Below are 21,384 nucleotides of genomic sequence, written 5' to 3'. Positions count from 1 at the left end.
GGCAACACTGAGTTTCTTTCTGCTCCAGTTTAGTTGCAAGTACCACCATGCTTAAAAGCGGTACCAAAAGCCAACCATTCTGTATCTCCCCATACAGATGGTTCACCCCCAATGTGTGGTTGCAAATAACACACACAAACTCCTTGTAGACCTGTAAGCACATGTACACCACACACTGAAGTATGATGTTGGACAGAGTAGGTTCTACATAGCACAAACAAATCTCTTTCCCTCACTGTTAGTCTTTTGGCAACAAAGATTACTTATGGGCTCAGGCTTTCTACATTTAGAAAATTCTCTTTAAAGCTGAAAACTCCACACAGAGACATTCCAGACCCTTCAAGCTGTTGGAAACAGCAACAGCATGTGTCTTCCTCCACTCTCACCAGAGAAATATTTAGAGGTTCCTTTGGGCTCATCTTAAAAATACCCAGAGCATAAAAATAAGTTGTGCCTGAAGGTCAGTGAAAATGAAATCTTCCAAATGGTGTTGAAAATGCCCCGCTAGATGCAGCTGAGAGTAGGGGCTGGGACTTATTTCCCAACACCTTTCATGTAGCTCAGTCATGCTGATGGCAAGGGGGAGCCAGGAAATGATTCCAGAGGGTCAAATATTGCAGATTTCTTTCTTTCTGTGTAGGTATGTGGACATACTGAGTGAAATGGTGGCAGCATGCCTAGCACAACAAGGTCTCCCATGACCAGGGATCCATAAAACAGGGTTACAGAAAACAACAGCTACACCTTCCGTTGCCATTCAGCCACAGGATGGGACCAGTGCTACTGAATTTACAGGTTCTCTGCAAAGATGACTGCTATGGCCTGGCTGCCCCACTGGTGCTGTCATCTGTAGCTGGACTACAGCACATGGGGGACTGCAGGCATGCATGAATTTCAGATTTCTATTTCTTCCTATAAATCAAACCCTTTTACGGTTTTATTTCTCTAAAGATATTCTGGGAATTAGTATTTGTTCTGTGCAGCTGTGAGAGGCTTCTTTGACTTCATATAGAAGTTACATCTGCTGTATTAACCATCTGTTATATTCACAGGAAAGTGTAATATATAAAAATAACATTAAGGTGGAGATAGGAGCTGACTAAATGAAAGCCAAAGATTAAAAACCTTGTTCTGGGGCAGAAGAAAGTAATTAATTTTTGCTCACTAGCAAGTTTGATTATTTTATGGTTCCCATCTCTTTACCCTTTCCTGTTTAACTGTTCTCCCTTATCAGTCATTTAAAGACTAAGGACCTTCAAGACTGACTTAATTCAGCCTTGTCCTCTTTTATGCTTTCTTGTCAAGACTGCTGTTATCTACTTCTTCTTCCATCTGTGGCTTATTTGTTCTGCCGAGGCAACAAGCTTCTTTTTGTCAGCTCCCCAAGGTCGCCTCTGGGACATCTTCCATATGTATAACTATACCCAAAACCAATGGCTCTAAGGTCACCTGCAAAGCCCTTTGCATTTTACAAGACCTTAGCTCACATCTCCTCCACCCCACCCACAGAAAATCACAGTAACTTGTTCATAAAATAAATACACTAAAAACTGATGTTCTTATTTCTCTGCCTATTTGACAGTCCTTGGGCTGTGGTTTTCCCAGAGGAAGAACTGTATTCTTCAGCTATGTCTAGACTGGTCAGACTAATGATGCTGGAGCACAGGCCCATCACAGTCACCCATCTTGCTGAACTGATAGCACGGCCTCTGGCCTGGTTTTGGCTTAGGCCACCTAACTCTCTTCCAAGCATTATGTTGGGCACAGTTCAAGTTTGGACATTAGGATGGGCCAGGGACGACTGTTCCCAATAGGCAGCTGATAGGTCCAATCTTATTTGGGAAAGAAAAGTATTTAGCTGTATGGATGTGAGCTCTCCCATGTCAGCATGGAGCAGGCTGACATCCTACTTGTCCATCCCCCTGGGGATCTATGCCATGACCGAGATCTCTGCCTGAACCTCTATAACTAAACAATGGTTGTATTTCTCCATTTTTATGATTTTATGAATGTATAAGAAAGTGCATAAGTAAATTTTTGGCTTTCTTCCCCCTCCCCCCCCAACTTGAGTATCTCTTTCAGGATAGGCACCAGGAGAGGGCAAGGGACACTTCACAGTGTTGTAAAGAGAAAAAACAATTCCAATCTCCCTTTCATTTGAGAGAAGACCAGAGGAAGGACAAGACAAGTCTCTGCACTCTCATTCCCCTCCTTAGGCCATCTGAATTACCTTTGCTGACTCAAGGATTAGCAGGGAGTAGCCAAGTCCGCCAGGGGCTTTCTCTCCAAACCCTGCCTGTGAACCCTGTGGGTTCCTCTTAAGGGACCCTGCTGGAGCACTGGGAGCTGGAGAGAGCCTGACTCCAGAAGGGCTGTGCTGCAGGAGAAAGGAGAGTCCCGAGGAGGTACAGAGCCTCTCAAAAAGCATCCTGATAACAAGGCAACCGTAAATGAGTTGCAACAGGGAAGGTTAATGTGTGAGATGGTGACTTAAGGCAAAGAAGAGGCCACTGAACCCGCAGTACTCTGAGGGCCTCCCCCTGGTTCTGGAGGGAGCAGGTGTCAAAGGTTCCCTTGGTGTGATTGCAGATAAAGCTGTTATACCCCCCTATAAGGCCCCTCTCTGAGTCCAGGGAGGAGAAGGAAAGATCAATAGGAACCTGAGAGGTTGTCATCTGTCACTTATGTGGCCTTAAAAAGAATTTGGTGGCAAAAGCTGCAAAGGAGCAAATGAAAGCAAGAACTCCTGCGCATGTCCTCTGCTGTCAACAACATACACTTACAGCTTGATGCCATTCTCAGGCCAAGTATCAGGTACTGGAAGGCAAAGGAAAAGACTGATGCCTGGTTGAGTGGGCATCTTGCTCCCTGCATGCCTTCGACAACAGCACATGGAGGTTTTGCTGCTACTTTGTTTTAGGGGCAATAAAACCAAATAGAGACAAGGAAAGTGTGTGTGTATATTCTTATCTAGATTTTGGTTTTAAATGAGGAAAAATCAGAAGAGTAATTCAAATCTCTCTCAACTGAGATCCCTAGTCAAAGCATTGCTACATCATCCTTTCCAACCCCTGGCACAGAGCTGAACTCTGAGATCTTCCAAACACCATTTCTTAAACCCTCCTATCCCACAGCTGCAATACAGTCAATACTTAGGAGAGAGATTTACAAAACCATTTTATGCCCATGCCCTCATTCTGCCACAATTAAACACCATTTCCAGAGTTGTGCTGAGATCACTGATGGTATCAAGTGCAAACAGGACAGTAAATTATAAAGACATATTAGCATCATTTGCCTTTAAAAGGCACAAACCCGCACACATACATGCATTCACACATACGCAATTTTGCCAAGCATTACAGACAAAGTTATTTTTAAGCTTCTGTCAAATAGATGCATGACTGCTGTGAGGATGTTTAAGATGTCTAATATTATTTCAGATACCTTCCTCTTAAATCTCTACTTTTTAATTATTTTTCCAAATAAGTTTTGAAATATTCTCAAAGGCTAAAAACATTTAAGCTTGCTGAAAGGCACATTTAAGGTCTGATAACATTATGTTCAGGTACATTTGAAGAGTCACTACTTTTTCAGGGACGCTACTCTTACTACTGTGCTGGGATCCACCCTGATAAATCTACACACACACTCAAGTATCGTTTCTACACTGCATCCAACAAGAACATGCAAAAAAGTAGGCTCATGTACAGAACAAGTTGTGAGGGCTACTGTAGAGGCCGCAGTTTAGGAAGTATTCTTTACACTACTAGTCCTGAAGTGAGCAGAAAGGCTGTTTCACTGAGTTTCTCAGGGGAAGTTCATGGCCTCTGCATTTGACAGATCAGAATAACACTGCTGCTCCATTCCTGAAGTGCTGATGCAATATTTTCACTAGAACTCTCACAGAGAAAGTTCAAAGGAAAAAAAACGCCTAGATTAAATTTCAGTGAAAATCAATCAAAGCATGAATGCTTAAAAAACCTCAAATGCAACTGCTTTTCTGCACAGATGTTACTTTGCCATCCCATAATACAAACCCCATTTGTTTTCACTGATGCAGAACCTTGTTGTAGAAATGTCATTACAGCAAGAAGCAAGCATTAGGGAGGATATCAGGTATCCCTTTGGATTTGTGTCTTGGAAGGTGGATATATCTGCAGTGATCCAAAACACACACAGGCAGTGTGTGACAACACATCCTAATTGTGTTCACTGTTGTCACAGCATGCTACCTTCCCTGCTTTTCCAATACTTTCGCAATGAAGTAGACCCATATGAAAAAAAAATTTTGCAATGTGCAAGAATTCCTAGCTTGAACGTATGAGAAAATGTCCAGAAAAGATCTAAACACACAAAGGTATTTTATATATATATATATATATACACACACACACTTATGGTTTTAAGAAAATGATTTGTCATCTCCTTCCAAGGTTCCTTGGTCCAGCTCCCCAAGCCTCCACAGGCAGCACCAAACCGACCACTCAGCGGGAGGCACTGCCAGCAAAACAACATAGGGTTTAACTGCTTTTAGAAAAAAAATTGCAACCCTTTCCTATTAAAAACCAACCAACCACCCCAACGCACCCCCCCATGGTAAAAGTGACATTCACAAAACTGACATCTCTTACACTGAAACAATAAACCTTAACCAGAAACTCTTGAAATTTTGCCTCAAGCAGAACGCTTTGAAAGAGCAGAAATCCAAAGATTCCATGATATCCAAAAGAGACTTGATTACAGTCAGCGATTTTATGTAACAGGTGCTCAAACACTGCAGTAACAGGTGGGAGCATTCACGTGCAGGATGGATAAAACACTGAGAAACAGTTCCATACACGTCACCTTGTGCAGCAGAACATCCCAGATTGCTTTGCTTTGCCTTGAGGTAGAGAGAGGGCCACTACAAGCGAGAGAAGTGTGTGTGTGCCTGTTTGTGTCCTTGCACACATACACATATGAGTGGTCTGCATCATCTGCGGTAAGCTAGGTAGTTGGTGTCATCCAAAGGAAGCAAAAACCTCTTGGTATTATCCAAGAGAGTGAGACACTGGTAAGAGTATAATAGACACAGAATACCAAGGGAACAGGATAATCAAAGGCTTAACCTCAGGAGACTGAATCTTTCTCCAAGATGTTCAGAAAACTTCGAAAAATCCTACTGACCTGAGTGTCAATCCTCCTGATCAACAGTTTACAAAAAGTTTGGTATAGTTCTGATTAGGAGCATCTCAGAATCTGAGTAATGTTTGACAACTGTTTCTGCAGTAAAACGGCATGTGCAGACAGAATAGAGCACCTTGCTGCCTGTGCCATCTCTGAATGGTGTCACAACACTGTGTATTCTCAGTACTATCACTTTCATTTAATTTTGTGGACCTCACTTCTTAAAACTGTTACCATAGGCCATTTTCTTTTCTCCCTCCAATTACTTTATATAAGACTCAGTTTGAAGTTTTATTTGAAACTTTGTAAGTTCCTCTACATCAACTCTTTTGAACTTGCTTTGCTCACCTATCAGCTTTCAGAGATCACTACAGCACTAAAAGCCCTTGTAGAGTACAGACCAAATGCAAGACATACTTAAGCTACTAAAACCCCTCTGCTTAGCGTAATGGTAAGTTAGTTTTGCAGTTACAGATTACAAAGCTTGCCAAGTTTATGAATTACTTGCCTGTTTTGCACTTGCAAACAGAAAATGCAGCCTGGTTGAGGCTGTGTTCATTACACTTGGCTTTAGGACTGCATAGAGTTTACAGCCAAATTAGAAGCCTCTAAAAATAGAAGGTGATAGCATTGACAACAGCAAAACTTGAGCCATGCAAGATGGACTGCTACGAATAAAACAAAAAATTTGTAGGTATGGCTGGAGGGTTCCCAGACACACTCCCTCAGACCATATGAGCTGTTAAAAGCCCTGCACAGTGCACTGGCATTTGTGCCTGAAGTTTGGTTCTTTTAATTTTGGGCTACTGCCAAGCTGTGACTTACCTTTGCTCTCCAGCTGCATCTGTTACTTCTGGTTGGTCTGGCATCTTCTCTGGCAATGTAGTAGTTTTGTCTGGTTATTTACTGCTCAATCCTCTGAAGGAAAGACTTGTGCCTTCCTGCCTGATGAATAGGACTAATCTTTTTTTCCTTGTTTCAGCAGTTCCATGGGGACCATCACCACCATCTCTGCGCTGCAACTCTCCCCCCCTTCTCTCAGTTTTCTGGCACAGGTTTACAGTGCTTCTTTACCCCTTTTAAACATACAGGTGCCCTCTGTCTCATCCCCAAGGGGCTCAGCTAAGGCAGAGGGAAAAACGCCCTTTTTCCAATCCTTCAACTAACTCTCATCTCACTACAAATTACGTTTTTTATGTTGCTGCTAGCTACTCTCTACACTAATTGCAACCTTATGGACTTTCCCAGAATCTTTCCTATCAAGAACTTGTAGAGAGTTCTCACACTCAAAGAAGTGGGGAAGAGAGATTACAGGGAGGGGAAGAAAGGGCACTAGTACTGGAAAGGGACAAAACAAAACTGCTGTGGGGCAAAAGCACACAAAGAACTATAAATATCAGGGGTGCTTTTCCAGGGACCAAAGGTCACAAAACTGGCAGAGATCTGAGAGATCACACAAAGCTGGGCAAGCCAACCAGTGCCAGAGAAGCTGGAGAAAGAAACAGAAAGGTAGTGTCCATGATTGCAGGATGACCATTCCAGTGAGCAGAAACTGAAAATTAAGTGGGACAAGAGGCCTGGAGGTTGATGGAATGATTGCACCTAACATGAAAAGCATATGATTCTCATTTAGAGATGACAGTGGAGAACAGCTGAATTGTAGGGGTGAAGTTCTAAACGTGAGTTGCAAAATCTAGCTGCTTCACTTCAGCAGTATGTCATTAATAGGCTAAGTTGCAGTTTTGAAGATTTTCACGCTGTTAATCCCAATTTTCCATTGCATGGCCTATGGGCTGGTATTTCTTTGCCTGGTTCATTACACTGATTTTTGGCCAAGAACTGTTGTAGTTGACTCACAGGTCACTGAGGTTTAAAGTAAATAGGGAAAAAAATGAAAAAGGGATATGTGACATCACTGGTGACTAAACAGTTCTTGGTGTGTTCTGAGCAAACATTCAGGTCAGAGTAAACTGGAAACAGAAAAATAGACTTTCATACTTGGGTCAACTTGGAAAACTGCTCTATACAGAAAGCAGAGTTAATTGTCACATATTTTTGATCCCAAACCACCCTGTTCTTGCAAAGACCCAGTTTAGGTTTAGATCAGCATTACTGGATTAAATTTATAATAAGTCTTTTATCTATCCCAGTACAGAAGGGCAGTGACTCGCTTACTTGTCTTGTCCCCACCCAGCACCCTTGTCTTGATCAGTGAAGCCAGCCTGAATCCCCAGACTTACTTTTCTTGCCTTAATAATGGAATCAAAAGTGTGAAAGAAGTGAGTGAAAGGGCAAATGCTATAAAAATATTAAAACAAACAAACAAAAAAAGCCCAAGAAGATTGCTGTTGTTCTCTGGGGTTTTTGCTTGTTTAAAGAGCAGAAACAAACCCACTTAAGATATACTATATATTATAAGCTGCTTGTAACAGTAAGGGAATCTCCATTTTCAGTAAGGAATTTAACTTAACATGCTGCCAAGGTTTATCAGTTTTCAACTCTTTTGCAGAAAACCAAAACCAGCCACTAATAATGATTAGACCTTGGTCTTTGAAGGATGTTAATAGTTAAAAAAAGAATCCTCTGCTACTACATTCAGCCTGTAAAGGATTACTCTTTTATTAGTGTAGCTGAGGGATTAATAGAAATGTTTGTCTAATGAATGCAGCTACTATATTTGAGCACATGCCTGAATAAGCTACTTGTTGACTGAAACCTATCTATTTACAAGTACTTCCGAATGGTGTAAAAACTATCTGTATTGCATTATTGCAATGGCTTTTGCATAACAGTAAATATTTTACTGACATTGACATTGTGAAATTCACCCCATTTGCCAGTTTTATTTCTGAAACCTACCATGTAAAATGTACAGGATGGACTTTTCTACATCTGGTCTGAGTTGCTTATGACTTTTTAGCTAAAAAAAAAAAAAAAAAAAAAGTGTTACTGATTTGGCAGTTCTCAACAGGGGATAGGTACATCTTTTACATGCACTTGTGTGCATAAAGCATCTTCAGAAATGCAAATTAAAGCACTTCTTAAAGTAAGTGCTATCCATGTCTGTCTTAATTCAAGGTAACAATCAAAATTTTGTGATAAAATTATTTCTAGAATTCCACTCTGTTCATTCTTCAGCCTTAATACAAAGTAAATTCTATTACTATTTGAATTTAGAATGCTTCATAAAGGGATGAAACCACAGTTTTGTAATGGCAGACATCATAGGAAATTTCTTATGTAAATAAAAAAATGAAAACAATATATGTTAAAATACTTCCATTTACATATTTTAAACCTAACCAGTAGACCAGCAATAAAAAATTCTCTGGAGAATGGAGTTGAAAGAGAGAGAGCAGCAAGTTCAGACTTCAGGCAGACAGTGTTTAATGGTATTTAATTACGAAAGTAAAGCTTTTTTCCCCCTGAACTACAGTGAACATTCACAAAGTCTCTAGTTATTGCTGGTTAATAACAAATTTAGATGATCCATGTTCAGGCTTATATTTAGGCCTAATGCTGTCAGATCTGAACAGGGCTTTGAAAATAGGGACTTTGGATGAGTAATGTAGGAGAAATGGAAAGGCTCTGTCTGATTTTCTGAGAGTGCTTAGCACATTTATTTCTTATGTCAGGCACCATTAAAGATTTTCTCACCAGTACACCCAAAATAACTAGTCATTTTTTAAAAGGAAGAATATCAATCTTGTAGTCAGCACTTAGTGGCAAACATGCTAGAAATTCACAGATAGGAGGCTGACACATGTTCCAGTCTCTGTAATGCATGCTGCTTTCATGAGATATACCTTCCTGTAAATGTACCTCTTACACCTTCATAATTTAGAACTATTTCTATGACATACACATGATCAAATGTATGTATGTATATGCACATTTAGATATGCATACATACGTATGTGCTTACACACATATATACACACAATATAAACAAAAACAAATTAATTTTTTGAGATAATTTTTGAAACACAAAGCACTTCAGTTTGAGTAATCACACTGAAAACAACTCCATCCAGTTGATAATTTTTTCCTCTTTAGAATAAGATTTTCGTATCAAATTTCTGTTATTTTTAAGTTCAGAGACCACCAGTTGCACACAATCAGCTGTTAACCTTTTCCCTATTTTGTACACACTTCTGATACAGAGCTCTGCAGGAGCACAGATGAAGAAAAATTAAATACCAGTCTAATATTTTAATTTGTATTACTCTGGAAATAGCATGAGGTTTTCTAGCTTCCTTTTATCCCCTGAAATACATTATGTCCATCTGTACTGTCATTCATACAGTCAGTGACACTGAGACAGAAATACTAAAGAGCTAAGTGAAAATAATGTCAAAGTGACTTTATACCTTCTTGGGAAGTACCTCTCCAAAGCAGGATAAAATTAATAGCTGATTTTTTCTGCCTTATTTATTTTGAAAATAATTAGAGGTGTAGTTTTAACCAATGTACATATGTATCTGAAAGCTAAATGCATCCTCTGTATTTGCATATAATTCATATATAATTTTTAGATCTGAAAAACTATTCCAAGCTTGCTTTCTTTCCAAGGCATTTTTGGTCCAGAGCTCTGCATGAACGATACGATGAGGGCTGCCTGCCTTTCTGAAGGTACCAGCCAGTGCGGTGGCAGAAACATCAAGGACAATGTGATGCGGAACACAACACTTACTGGTGTTTATTTGGGATGACCTGCCTGCCTGAGTCAGCATGGCCTCACCAGCCCCAAGAACATTCATTTCTGTGCATGAGTAATATCGAAGTGTAAGAAAACCTTTTAGCACCACACCCAGCTGTGTACACTTCCTCTGTGTAGACACAGCCCTCCGGGTGAATCAGGAGACCTTCCCTGGGTTCTAACCACCATTGGCTGAAAGCACATCATAAGTTGAACCATATTAGGTCAAAAACATATGCGCAAACCCTCTTAGGCCACTGAAATAAATTATTTTTCATACATCATACAACCTTCAAGCTTTATTGGCTTTATAATCATCTTCAAAACCCTGAGACTGTTGCTTTCCCCATCTGGGTAGGCAGACTCATTCTTCTTACCTCTCTTTCACGCCGAATTAGCCCTAATGGCAAATAGATGACAAAATGGGTAATCCCTCCTACTTCTACAGCAGGGGTCCTCAAACTTTTTAAACAGGGGGCCAGTGCATGGATTAAGTGGCAGGAAGTCATCTGCGGCTGCTTGGTGTCCCCCCCCCCCCCCCCCCCCCCCCCCCTGCCCGGGGGGGCGTCTGTAAATACCGGGGGCTGGATTTAGGACACTGGGGGGCCATATCTGGCACACGGGCCGTAGTTTGAGGACCCCAGTTCTAAAGTAAAAAAGTTCAGAAGCACGTGAAGTTGTACTGTGAACTGCAAACCATTCCTGCAAAATACTGCTTAATCGAGTCCATGCTACACTAAGTAATAGTTATTATATAGCTGTACATAAAGCCCTTGAAAATAACATAGATGTTGTAAAGCTATTTGTAAGTGTGTGTGACAACTACATTGGGAAAAGCCTGTCCATTTTTGCTAAACCCCTGAGGATTCTGCAGTTGTCATGGGAGTGATCCGAGTGAAAGACATTCCATGTTACAAGACAGATGCTCCCCATTAGACGGAGATCTGGAAAGTCTGCAGTCTGTTTAGGAAACGACCCTTCCTCTTTCCATACTAGCAGGGTTTTTTGACAGTCAAAGCTTTTATAGAAACATTGTCTTCATGAGAATGGTCTCCTAGAGCTATTCTGAACCAAATGCTGCTGGCATGAGTACAGAAAATGAGTACCACAGAAGAACTGTGGTGGCTTTTGCATCTGTAAAGTTTTACAAGGCCCCTGTGATGAACTCCAAAGCAGCAGTATAGGTTCACCTTGTATCTGAGGAAGATGAAAATGCATCTAATACAAAGAGAGAGGTAGCAAGAACATACCTGGCAAGAGATTGACATCAGGCGTTCAATCTCATGGATGAAGTGGCTGAGATCTTCTGGGATGGTTATCTCTTCTGAAACCCAGTGTCTCCTGAATGGTGAGCCAGCTCCTGCCTCTCCATCTTCCACACCACATATAGTGGTGCGTGCACATATTTAAAATTGTGTGTTTTTAAGTCTCTGAATATACTTCCCATCTATTATACAAATTATGACAGGAAAACTGGCATGCTGTCATAACACTAGTCATCTCACTCTTCAGGAACACACTGCCTGTGGATAGTAGGCTTTCCCTTTGTTAGGTGAAAGACAAAGTTGTTTATATTCCACACATCTGCTAAGAGAGGGAAGCTCAAATGAGGAAAAAAATCTGTGCTGAGAATAAGTACTGCAGGGGAGAGGCACTGGAAGAGCAGAATGACTTTTTCATGTGACCGCCTTCGGCAAAGAAACAAAAATAATTTTCAAAATAAAAAAAATTCAAAAGGATAATGAAATAGAGGCCTTCTCACAGACCTTTGTACTATTCTATATGAAATGTTAACTTCCCATCTATCCTTATTAAATGCTAGGCAGAGGCCATTACACGTAAATTAATGCGGCTTCATGTTCTGCATATAGACTGGAAATTATTTTCTTTTCAATCAAGATAACTGAATTCAAGTCTCATGTTTTAAAATTGATAGTGGAACACATAATTCTGGTTTAAAATTTGATGTAAGATCACAAGAAAAATGGACATTTTTCTGCCACCAAACAGTTCCACACTTAAACCCTTTCTTCCCAATAAAAATGCTGGGAACAAAATAGTAAAGATTGTCTCTTTTCCTTTGTGAATAAAGTAAATCATATCAAAATGTAATTATAAAAAGATAGTAGTGCTAGGAGTTTGTCCCAAAACTCACAGACTCATTTTTTTCAGTCAGGTGGGCCCCTCACTATACATACGAGCAAAATGGGCATATACCCAGCAAATTCACTCTGCACAAACTTTAATGCCTCATGCCTTTCTGGGCCACTTCAATGAAGAAGTGTTTTGGAGCCAGCTCTCCCGCAACTAGCAGGTAAACCCATTGCTAATATAGTAATTTTTGTGGGAATCTCATGTTAAAATACTGGGAGCCAATAATTTGCTCTCCATTCTAAGAAACTTTACAAGGATACAAAGCTTTACAAAAGCATCAAGATGGTTTCTCCCTTCACACACCAAAAAACCATGCTTTTACTGCTGCTTCAAATCCAGTTAATTGTTTGGTTTCCTTTTACCTTAAGACTTTCTCTTCAGGGAGAGTATTCTTGCCATTTAGTAACGGTATAGCTTTAATGACTGTACCACAGATGGTGCATATCCAGGATATAGATAACCACATTTCTAGAGACTGCATCATTCTCATACAGAAAAAAAAAAGCTAAAATTGTGATGAGTGAGGAGACTATTTTTCATGTTTCTGGAAAACCTTGAAAAAATAATCCTGCTTTAAAAAGAGCTATAACAAAGATGCTTAAAAATGAAGCAATGCAAAATAGTACAAATGAAAATAACTTACTCAGGTCTAGTCAGATGTAAGTATTTTGCATTAGATTGCAGTTTTATTGCTGCCTCAGTGGGGGAAAAATCCTCATGCCTGTACGAGGCACAAATGAAGTGCTAGTCTATTGCCCGTGGGACAATTTATGTATTATTGAATAATATAATACTACTTAAATAATAACTGTTTGTAAATCCTGATGCAGCAAATATCTTGCTACTTTGATTGTAAAACAAGAATAACAAAAAAGACTAAATTCTTACTCTCGGGACCCGACTCCTACTCCCCTATAACAAATTAACAACAAATTAAAACCGTTAAGTGCCTGACGCCCTTGCCAGCCACCTCCGGCCCCTCTCCCGCCTGCAGCCCCCGGCGCGCCCTGTCACCACAGCCTGCCCTCACCTCAGCGTCCCACCACTGACAGGCCAGCCCTACACCTCCTCTGATTGGCCAGTGGCAGACAGACGCGCCCTCCGATTGGCTAGCCGCCTCGAAGGTGAGGGTGATTGGCTGGGCTCAGCTCCCGCCTCTGCGGCGTGCTTGTACGTCTCCTCCCGCCCTGGCGCCTCTCCTGTTCCCGGCTTGCAACATAGGTGGGGCGTCCCGCGGAGGCCTGGCGCCTGGGTGTGAGGCAGGCAGGCAGAACTAATCCTCAATAATCTCCTTATAAATACAAGTAGCTTTGTTCCAGAAAAACTGGGCCTGAGGAACCCAAACACACAACGTCGTGAGACAGCGAGAGAGAGAGAGAGCAGATGATCTTAAAAAGCAGCCTGAACTCTGAAGAAAGCTGACCACAAGAAGAGCACTGTACAGAAAAATGTTTATTGAGAGTGTTGTTGCATTAGAATTGTACCATTTCATCAGCAAAAGCAATTTCATTCAGCAAAAGAAACACGTCTTCCCATCACAAAATCTGGTCCTCATGTCAGTGTTGGTCTCTCAGCTGGTTGCTCAGCTCCTGAAGTTCAGCAATCATGTTGTCCATAGCTGTCACCTCATCCACTATCTCACCCTGAACCTCATTACTTGTTACATCTACAAAAAGTTGCTGCACAACAAAAAAAATAAAAAACATTATTTTAAGATATACATACAGTTTCTGTTTCAGTTTAGAGACAGAATACAGGAAGCTCATCACCACTATCTGCCTTTCAAATTTTTGGTATCTATGATGGTGTATCTCTCTAAAAAAGCCATTTTGTAGCTAATAAACAGAAGGTGTGTATATATACACACACATGTGTCTGTGCCACACACCTGGTATTTTGCCAAAGGGGCCGAACCCTCCCCTGTGGGCACTGGGCTTCTGCTCTGACCTGACTGGCTGTGCTGACACTTGATCCCATCGAAAGTGAAGGACTTTACCATGAAACTCAGATTAGAAGAGCATCTCACATACTGTCACTGCAGTTTACAAATCCACCTGCTGCTAAATTAGTAGTTGTGAATTTTAATGGCCGTTTTTCTCCAGTGTAATTTTCTGTTGCATCATTTTCTCCAAAACCTCAAATAAGTATATTTTAACATTTGATGTCACGACATGTGTGGGTGGCGACATTAATCTGTAATTAAGTTATACAAGAGAAAACAAAACACTACAGAGTAATAAAAAGTTTGTTCTTAAAGACCTTAACACAATAACAGAAACACAAAGCAGCTAACTAATGAGCAATCATAATCACTATTCACAGGGAAACCAAGGGAGACAAACGCTAAATGACTTGTCTAAGTCTTGAGAATTGCACCAGAACCTGTTGCTATTGCAAGGCCAGGACCTGTCATTCCACTCGAGTAATGTTGGAGGTACCACTCCACAGATATATGGGGGGCACACACACTGAACATATGTTTCCTCTTTGTTATGTAAAGGGAGAGTGATTCACACTTCACTTGACACAAACCAAAAGCCTACATTTAGAGACAAAAACAAACCAAGAAAACAAAAGTTGCTCTGGAGTACATATGTACATCATTAGATCATCAAAACATAATGGGACAATACAGATACATATATAAACAAAAATGTACTTAAAAGGCCTGAACCAAGATCTTCAACTGCCTCAGAACAGTGTTGTCACTGAACAAAGGAATATCCTACACAAAAATAGGAACATGTTCCCACTACAAATACAGAAATTTTTCTTTCAGCCCCAAACCCTCACACTGGGAATGTGACAGAAAATTTTGGTTCTTTCTCACTAAGACAGCTAAATAAATCAGGATGATATAATTATTTGTGTTGCCTCCTCCCTCTCCCTCAAAGCAATCTATTCAACTAGATGCAGTGTGGGGAAGTTTCACACACCATCATTCTTTGGGTGTTGTGCCCCATGTTTCCCCACAACAGTACCCGCATTTCACACATGATACAGCCCTATGATCTTTCTCCTTTTTGGAGACCCCAGCTGTCAGGTCTGAATGGTGCATTGTGGGAAGCAGCAGAAAAAAGCCCACTATGCTCTTTGCCAGAGCTGTGACTGCCCAGAAGGCTGTGTACAGAAAGCAGCTCATTAACAAGTTGCAGCCTTGAGCAGACTGGGTGCATCATGATTCCAGCACAAGGCAGGAGCTGGAATGTCAGAGGTGGATATCCCAGGAAAGGTGAGAAGTCTAAGTTACATTGTTTCACACTGTACAAAACCTACTGATTTGCTCCAATTGCATGTCCCGCCTACAAAATTTTGGAATTTTATCTTTTAAAAGTTACTTTCACTGTTCCTTTATTCCTTCTGAAATCTTAACTGCCAAGCCTGCTCTTAGCCTGTTTTTTTAAGTCCTTTTCTCTGTCAAAAGTAAAAAATGCCCCACACCAAGACTGATCTACAGGGCAGCAAAAGGAGATGCTGCAGTCAAGCTTGGACAGGCATAAACAGTGCTAAACTGTTTGTGCACAGGATCTTACGAAAGATGACTGAGTTTTTAAACCACAACACACTTTGAAAATTCAATAAGACTTCAAATTAAAAATAACAAGGCATCTTAGAAAGTATGCAAAAACAGTGAGGTCACACCAATAGCTTTATCTCTAAACATGTCAGTTTCCCAGAAGTGCCATAAAACTTAGAGGCACCATTATATGCCAATAATATAGATGTTCATTTAATCAGTGCATTCAGGAACTAAGAATACAATTTAATAGTCTCACTTAGACTTAATCTTTTAGATAACTGCACAATCTTGCATAATATAAACTACCTGTACTTGTATTTGTATCATTTATGTCAAGTAGTCTTGCTTTCTTTACAGACTACACACTTTTTTTTAAAAAAAAAACCCACCATTTTCTGAATCACAACAAAACATAGATGTTGTGCCTTTTTTCACCACATTCCGAAGACTTACATATGCCAGTATCTAAAAGCACAGTTATGGAGCCAGCTTTCATTTGCTTGTACAACTTTCCTAGGCTTTTATCCTTAAAATTACAGGGCTTAAAAAGAGTGAGCCAAGTTTAGCACACTGATGACGGATCAACACTTTGTATCACAAGCACACATGTTATAAAACTTAAGCTCTGAAATTCACATTTACTAAACCCCACACACAGCCAGGCAGAATACTTCTTTAGGACATTAAGTGTATTTTGAATGAAAATATATTCCAGATCAGTCCTCAGTTAAACAATGGCTGTGTCTCATTTTGTAAGATGAAGGGTAAAACTAGGATAATAATGGTGCAGAAACAGACTTGGCTCTTTGGGTGCCTGGCTATGGAGGCACAACCAAAAACCAAGCATATAATTCAAACATAATGCCATTTCCCAACAAATTAATACCTGGATTAGTGGGGTATCCATGAAAGTCTTATTAAAAATTCTCTCCTTTAATAAATAACTCTGTTTTTAAAAACACTTCAAGTGAGGCAAAGCAGTGCTGACACAATTTGGTCCTTTCTGCAGGTTTATGGCCATTCTTTCTGAGACTGCACTACTTCTCCCCATGACTACTCACGTATGGAATGGATCTTTGAAATGACTGATTTCTTCCAAATGTTTGAGTCTGTTTGCCCAGCATTTTAAGTAAAATTCTAACTTACTCTAATACGTCAATGCTATCTCTTAGACTAGTACGTTTATTTCAGTCAAAGACTAGCAGGAAGAAGGGAAACAAAAGTCTGCTTATAACTGGAATCCTATACAGCACAGAGGTGAATATCCATCTGATAATACCTCCCTGTTGCACTGTATCATCTGATCTATAATTGACTCAAAACAGAGAAATGGTTTCTGGCAACAGAACAAAGATTCCTAGCTTTCAAATAAGAATTCCTACCTTTCAAACATTCCTACCTTTGCTTTGGATGACAAGCCACGTAAGTTGAGCCGAGCTGAAGAAAGTATCTGCAAAGCTTCCTGATGATTAGGTTTGTTCTTGCTGCATTTTATAGCCACTAGAATCCAAGCACAGAAGAAAAGGACCGCAAAACAAAAAAGCATTATCTCTATATCAATACATTTTAAACAACAACATTTAATTAAAAATCTTGATACCTTACCTTCCATAGACAATTCTTTAAATGTAATATCCCCCAAAAGAAACACACAAAAAAAGAATGCCAAGGAATTTTGAGAAGATAACTCTAAACCCAACAGGTATATGTATCTGTCTTAAACATAAATATCACAATACAGTGAATAGTCTTACCAAGTCTGTTTTGAACATTTCCTGACTGGCACACACAAACTTACATGATGATTTGAGGACTGAAATGAACTATAGATGCATTGCATTAGGAAATTGCTAAACCATGAAATTAATTACCAGTCAGATGTTTACTGACTCACCCAACATAATTTCTGCCTCATTCCAAGCACATTTTTGTATGCACTACCAGGATGATGCCTTCTGGTAGAGGACTTCAACAGCAGGAATAAATATAATGGGTAAAGTAGAATATTATTTTGTTATTAAGCTTAATAAACATTTACTACACTCTCCATGAACAATAAAAGTTCTTTTCAGGTAGAACATACCATGTGCAATCTCTATGGCTCCTTTCACCACCTCCTTAAAAGAAGAAACATCTTTCTCCCAATCACTTGATTGAATTTCACATTTATGTGCCTTAGTGAGACACTGCAGTGACTGCAAGGGGGGAAAAAACGATCAGTATGTGAGGAAAAAAACTAGGAGACTAATCTAATTTTAAGTATCTATGAAATTAATGCTCAATCCAGAAAATTAATATATCTTTACTATGCTTTATTTCCTGTGAGTTGGAGTAGTATCCTTCTCTGCAACGGTATGCACCAGCTGTAACACAGATGTTATTCACCAACATTGCATCTCGAGTATGAGAGGCATACAAAGTAACGTGTCTAATTTTTATCTTTTAAAAATCTGTCTAGACTGATGGATGTGACCGATGTTTGCCAAGTCATCATAATTAAATACACATGAAAAATGGAAAAATACTTGTACGTACTCACACTTTGAACAGCAATTTTGTACCTAAAAAAATTATAACTGAATACATCAAAGCTTTCTTTCTGTATATGTATTCTTGGTGAATAATGTATTTTACAGACACAGCTTTTAACTGCCACACTGCTCTGGTACTCAGTGTGAACAGGAAAAATAAATTTAAACAATATGGAAGGAGGGTCCCATTAAGAAAAAAAAAAACCCCAACACCCATGAAAAATTTAAGCAGAAGAAATTAATTTTTGCATTCAAGTTTTTTTTTTTCTTTCTACAACACCAGAAATACAAAACAAATATACGTTGGAAGTTACATGGCTTGGGTCAGTGACAACTCTTCAATTATCTTTTTAAAGAGTTTAAATATCATATAAAGGAATAAAACACTTCGGTGTGGTACATGCACATGAGTGCAATAAAGACTTCTGATTGCTGAGCAAAGACAGATTAAATTTGGGGTCATCACCCCAGAAGCTTCTACCTTCTTCTTCCCACCAGAGTTGTAATCACTATGGCATGGGCATGCTGCTGTAAATTGCAGTAAAGGTGTATTAAGTCAGACCAGAGCACATATTTTTTTATATTAACCTCAGTTATAATTGGTAGTAGTTCTGCCCAGCAGAGGCAAGAACTTCCAAGAGAAGGAACAACAGTTTTTACTGCAGTCTGATTTCAGCCTGCACGTGTCTGAGTCAGAGCAGCAAATTAGGGGTTTTTGCTGACAGATGTCAGGGAAGGGAAAGAATTCAAAGTCTTGTGGGCTGTTTGTTTGCACTTCTGGAACCTGGACTTATCCTGGAAGGAAACAGTTGTGAGCTGGGGAAAGTTCAAGGAACAGAAGGGTTTCATAGCCTGGGTATGGATTAGCAGGAAACCTGAAGGTTGGAAAGATTCCTTGGTGGGAAAGGGGTGGACTGGACTGCATTCAGCATAGGAAAGAATGAAGTACTGAATGAGGTGGCAGGTCGGATACATAAAAGTGTAAAAGTAAATATATGCTGAGCTAAAGAAAAAAACCACAAACCCAACACTTCAATAGTTTTACACTCCTAACTTGTAAACTCTGTCTGCCTTTGATTCAATTTACAAAGCACTATTGTGAATTGTAACTGTAGGCTCTGGTGATTCATGGCATCAGATAGAGCATCACAGCAGAAAGGTAAAAAAAAACCCAAACCAACCACCAACCCACTCTTTAAAATCGCCAGACATAGAAGGTTCTTTCAATGCAGTGTTAGGAACAACATTGGTTAACTATAATTAAATCTGCACTAAATAAGGTATTACATTATGGAATAAAGGTTAAACCCTAAATTTGTAAGGAGGTACATGACACTGTGATAGGTTTGCTCCCATCTCTTTGTCATATGATGCCACAATATAGTAAATAATGCCTTTTCAAAATTTGTTGACCTTTTGCATAATAAATGTGGGTGGAAAACTGCAACAATACATCTGGAATTTTTCTACAGATAGTTGTATTCACTTAATATCCGACTGACGCATGATGGTGCTTGTGGCAGTAAAGCCAACAAATAAGTTTTTAAACAATTTTACTTTATGATATCAGAAAAGCTACCAGTGATTATGTAGTAATTAATACGTAAATTAATTTTTACACTGTAAAACTAATATAGTGTAGGCAGTTTTGCTCTTTCATGACCTATATCTATGGTACTGTCATACCAGGATACTTGGATACACACATAAGTATACCTTAAGTATTTATAAACATAGTTCCATTTTGCAGGGCAAGCTAGACTAAGCGTGTTCCATAACCAGTCTTGATTAGGAAAAACAGCTAAAGTCCTGTCTACTCTACAAATTGAAACCATGTTTTTAACTGGGTTAGTGAAAAACACTGTGATGTAACCAGATTCTGAAATGATTACATTTATAGTATAGACAGGGCCTCTGCTACTTTGCATGTCTGAGTAAGAATCTGAGGATATATTACAGGATATTGCAATGTCTGTATTTCTGAATTCTAAATAGGCCAAATCCCTTTTATTGTTCAGCTGTAAAGAAAAATAGGGAACGAAAAAAGGGAGGAATTGGAGGTATAATGAATACTGACAATGGCTAAACAAGGCATTTCACAGGGCAGAGCATAGAGGAAGACAATGAGCAAGGTGAAAACAATTATAAATTTAACATCTTGACATCTAACATGCTTGACATCAAGCGACAAGCAATCCTCCAGACTGAAATTTTTGCCCAGGCCAAAGGCACACCCCCCATCAGGAAACACATACCGAATGCTGACCTTGTGTATTTTCAGCTTCAGTGAAGATCTGATAACCCGTAAGTATTTTTGGAGTATACAAGGCTATTTGAATTTTGGAAATTTAATACCAAATAGAGTTGTATGCACACTCCAGCATACAACGAAGTAAACACTTCTAGCAGTGCAGAGCAGTTATTTTGGAAATGCAATCAACTCAATTACTTGGGAAGTGATAGAAACAAGAGATGGAAGTGAATGTAGCAAAACCAGAGATGGGTAGACAGAAACCAATGGTTCAACAAATTAAGAATTAAATAGCATTATTTAATTCCATTTTAAGCTGAGAAAGGACAAAGCACTTTTACTCTGGAACTTGAAGTGTGGTAAAGACTATCTTAAACACATATTCCCTTAGTGACTGCGAAGAATACAGATGGCTTATGATGCCACTGGATCATGCTATTAAGATCCACTTTTTTGCAGAAGCTGCAATACCTTGTCTTAAGAATCAAAGATTCCAATAAAAAAACCCAAAACAATACACTGCCACCATTATAGATATTAGACTGCTGCCAAGAAAAGTTGCAGAATATAAGTCCAAGACAATGAATGCACATATGCTGTGATAGGACATTTTAAAATGAACCACTGATAAAAGAGAGATATCTTTTTTAAATCCACAAAACCTGATGTATAACATCTTGTTTCTGTTAGATAATAAAAACGTGTGCTGTAGGAACACAAAAAGCAGAAAATAAGCTTACCCAAACACTAAAGCGAAACATGTCTGGAACAAGAGCATGTCTATCTATAGCACTATAGTTTGTTAAAGAACAGAAGGTTTGTACCAGAAGTGTCTAACCATAAAACACATTTACCTTTTCAACATCTTCACCACTATCATTCTGTCCATTTCCATAAAGTTGGGCATAAAGCCTCCAGATGTTCCCGTCGTTTGTCACTCGTGAAGTCACTCTGCCCAAGAGCTCTTGCAATTTCCCTTTCAATCCACTTGCTACCGCTCCAGCACGATCTGCCATACCATCCACTACTGCTCTGACCAGAATAGCCAGCACCTTAAAAA

At 39.5% G+C, this 21,384-nt stretch overlaps 1 protein-coding gene across 1 annotated transcript in view; it reads right to left on the bottom strand.

Annotated features, from left to right (window-relative positions):
• Positions 1 to 13,456: 13,456 nt before the first annotated feature.
• The window catches only part of TTC27 (tetratricopeptide repeat domain 27), a 126,605-nt gene continuing 118,677 nt past the window's right edge, over positions 13,457 to 21,384 (bottom strand). The window contains exons 17-20 of the mRNA XM_037405672.1: positions 21,179 to 21,376; positions 17,626 to 17,737; positions 16,942 to 17,042; positions 13,457 to 13,701 (exon numbers count right to left, since the gene is read on the bottom strand). Of these exons, the coding sequence (XP_037261569.1) occupies positions 13,579 to 13,701; positions 16,942 to 17,042; positions 17,626 to 17,737; positions 21,179 to 21,376 (534 nt within the window). The 3' untranslated portion in view covers positions 13,457 to 13,578. The remainder of the gene's footprint in view (positions 13,702 to 16,941; positions 17,043 to 17,625; positions 17,738 to 21,178; positions 21,377 to 21,384) is intronic.

This window comes from Falco rusticolus, chromosome 12, assembly GCF_015220075.1.
Source record: "Falco rusticolus isolate bFalRus1 chromosome 12, bFalRus1.pri, whole genome shotgun sequence".
Classification (NCBI taxonomy): Eukaryota; Metazoa; Chordata; class Aves; order Falconiformes; family Falconidae; genus Falco; species Falco rusticolus.
The sequence above is the reverse complement of the archived record's forward strand: the minus strand, read 5'-3'. Positions and strand labels throughout refer to the sequence as shown.